We start from the raw sequence: 2,239 nt of genomic DNA, 5'->3' as shown, positions 1-2,239 counted from the left end.
TAATTCCTTTCGGTAAACGTTTAACATTATCATCTGTTCTGTAAAGAATATTAAATCCTTCTAACATTAAATTATCTGTTGCAATTGTTTGTGATTCTGAAAAAATTAATAAATCTGCTTGTTTATACCATTTATCACTCGATATATTGATAAAATTTTTATTTAATGATCTTACGTTCTGGTATATTATTTTTATGCGATTTCCCTTTATTACTTTTGAATATGACAATTTAAGTAATTTCTCTTCTTTCAGACGTTTAATTTCTAATTCTAAATTATTATTTGTTGATGGTTTCTTTGGAGCTGTAAAACTACCAAGAATGTATAATTCTGATAATTTTTTTACTCTACTCAATGCTACGTAAAGCATTGGCCTTGTGATACGATAACTGTCTCTTAAATCAATACACAATTTTTCGTATGTTTGTCCTTGACTTTTGTGAATTGTTAAAGCCTCGGCTGGCGTGATAGGAAATTGTTGTCTCACGACTTGATATCCCATTCTTTCATTAATGTTCAATACAATAGAGACTTGTGAGAGCGGAACCAAACACATCTCCAAATTATTTTCGGTCATATACCTTATGTATGGTCTCCTTTGTCCAACACCAATCCTATCATTATTGAAATCTAACCATATTTTCATTGGTTCATCTGTACCTGGTTTTAAAGTTATTTTTTGCAATTTGCCACAGGCTCCGTTAACTAAACCATCTTCTACATCTATATTAGAAGTTATCATGTAATTGATACCAATTTTTAACGTAATTTTGTAATCCAAGCCTCCACATTCTGTTCTTTTTTTATTTTTTAATGCTGTAAGTAATTTATTTCTCAACTTACTACTTATTTTTCCTAAAATTGAATCTTTGGCTATAGAATCATAGGCTACACCATCAATTGAATTAATTTTTATTTTGTTAAAACTATCAACCATCCGATTTTCACCATATAATCTAATTGCATCTTTTGGAACATATTCCTCTGTAGTTTCTCTGGATTTAATAAGAGCAATATCATTTTCAGACATTGTGCCTCTTGCAAGGTTATTAAGAGCCTCAATAAATGGTTTATCCTCTTTTTGTCTCATTATTTCTGTCAACTCAAAAAAGTCAAATTCATTCCATAAAATGTTCTCCGAAAAAATGCTTAACATGCTAGATTTTGAGGAAAGGTATATCGAATTATCCATAACTGGTGGTAATTGATAAAGATCACCGACAACTATAACAGAAACTCCCCCAAAGCTTCTATTATTACCCATTATTTGTCTTAATCTTGTATCTACTCGACTAAACATTGTACTACCTACCATTGATATTTCATCTATAATTATTAATTTTAATTCGAATAAGTTCTCTCGAATTGTATTTGCTACATCTGCTGATAATTCCGGCATTTGTCCTCCGTATTGTGTTATTGGTAATGCAAAAGCATTGTGCAGTGTAGTACCACCTATTAGAAATGATGCTTTTCCAGACGGTGCACATAATAATATTTTTAACGAATTTTTCTTTTCACCGGGTGTATCGTCGAAGAAATTCAATAACACCTGATAAATCGCTTTTAAAACTGTACTTTTTCCAACACCTGCTGAGCCGCTGATGTACAATCTAATAGGTAAACTCCCATTTGCAAAACAATGCAAAACATGCATTGTAATTTCCCTTTGCTCATCATTTAATTCACAAACTATGCTCATCATTTCCTCTTTGCTTTTTTGGGGTGGACTATTTATACTCCTTTTAATGTTTTTTGAGCATTTCGCTAAACCCGTTTGACTAAATATATCTATTTCTTCATCTTTTCGAATTTTTGTTTTCCCGAAAGATTCCATCTCCTCATCCTCTATAGTCTGTTGATCTATATCTTTTTGTGCCTGAACCAAGGCATTGTCAAGTTCTAAGTCACCTATTACTGAGAATTTATTTCTATTTTCTTCAATTACATGAATATTTTTACTATAAATGTTTTCACAATCTTGTGTATCTACATCTTCTCTTTCATTTTTCCATGGCCAAAATAGCAAAACTTGTTCTCTAAAATAATTATATCTATCCTGGTTTAATTTATATCTTCGAAATCGAATAACTTTCTGCTTTTTCCTTTCTTTAATCTCACTCTCTTCATCATATTCGTCATCGCTATCAGTGCTATATGTAATCTTTTTCTCATCATAATTTGCTGCAAATTCAGCCAGACAAACACTTGAAAATTTTTTATAATTTCGATTTTCATA

The 2,239-nt window shown here is 30.8% G+C and overlaps 1 protein-coding gene across 1 annotated transcript; it reads right to left on the bottom strand.

Annotated features, from left to right (window-relative positions):
• Window positions 1–346: 346 nt before the first annotated feature.
• Window positions 347–2,184, bottom strand: LOC105561664 (ATP-dependent DNA helicase pfh1-like; the record flags this gene model as incomplete). The annotated part of the gene is made up of 1 exon (XM_012011845.1): window positions 347–2,184. A coding segment is annotated over one exon (1,838 nt), but the record flags the coding sequence as incomplete, so codon positions are not given.
• Window positions 2,185–2,239: the final 55 nt, after the last annotated feature.

This window comes from Vollenhovia emeryi, unplaced genomic scaffold (assembly GCF_000949405.1).
Source record: "Vollenhovia emeryi isolate VEMERY1.0 unplaced genomic scaffold, V.emery_V1.0 DF945225.1, whole genome shotgun sequence".
NCBI lineage: Eukaryota > Metazoa > Arthropoda > Insecta > Hymenoptera > Formicidae > Vollenhovia > Vollenhovia emeryi.
This window is presented reverse-complemented; position numbering and strand designations above follow the sequence as displayed.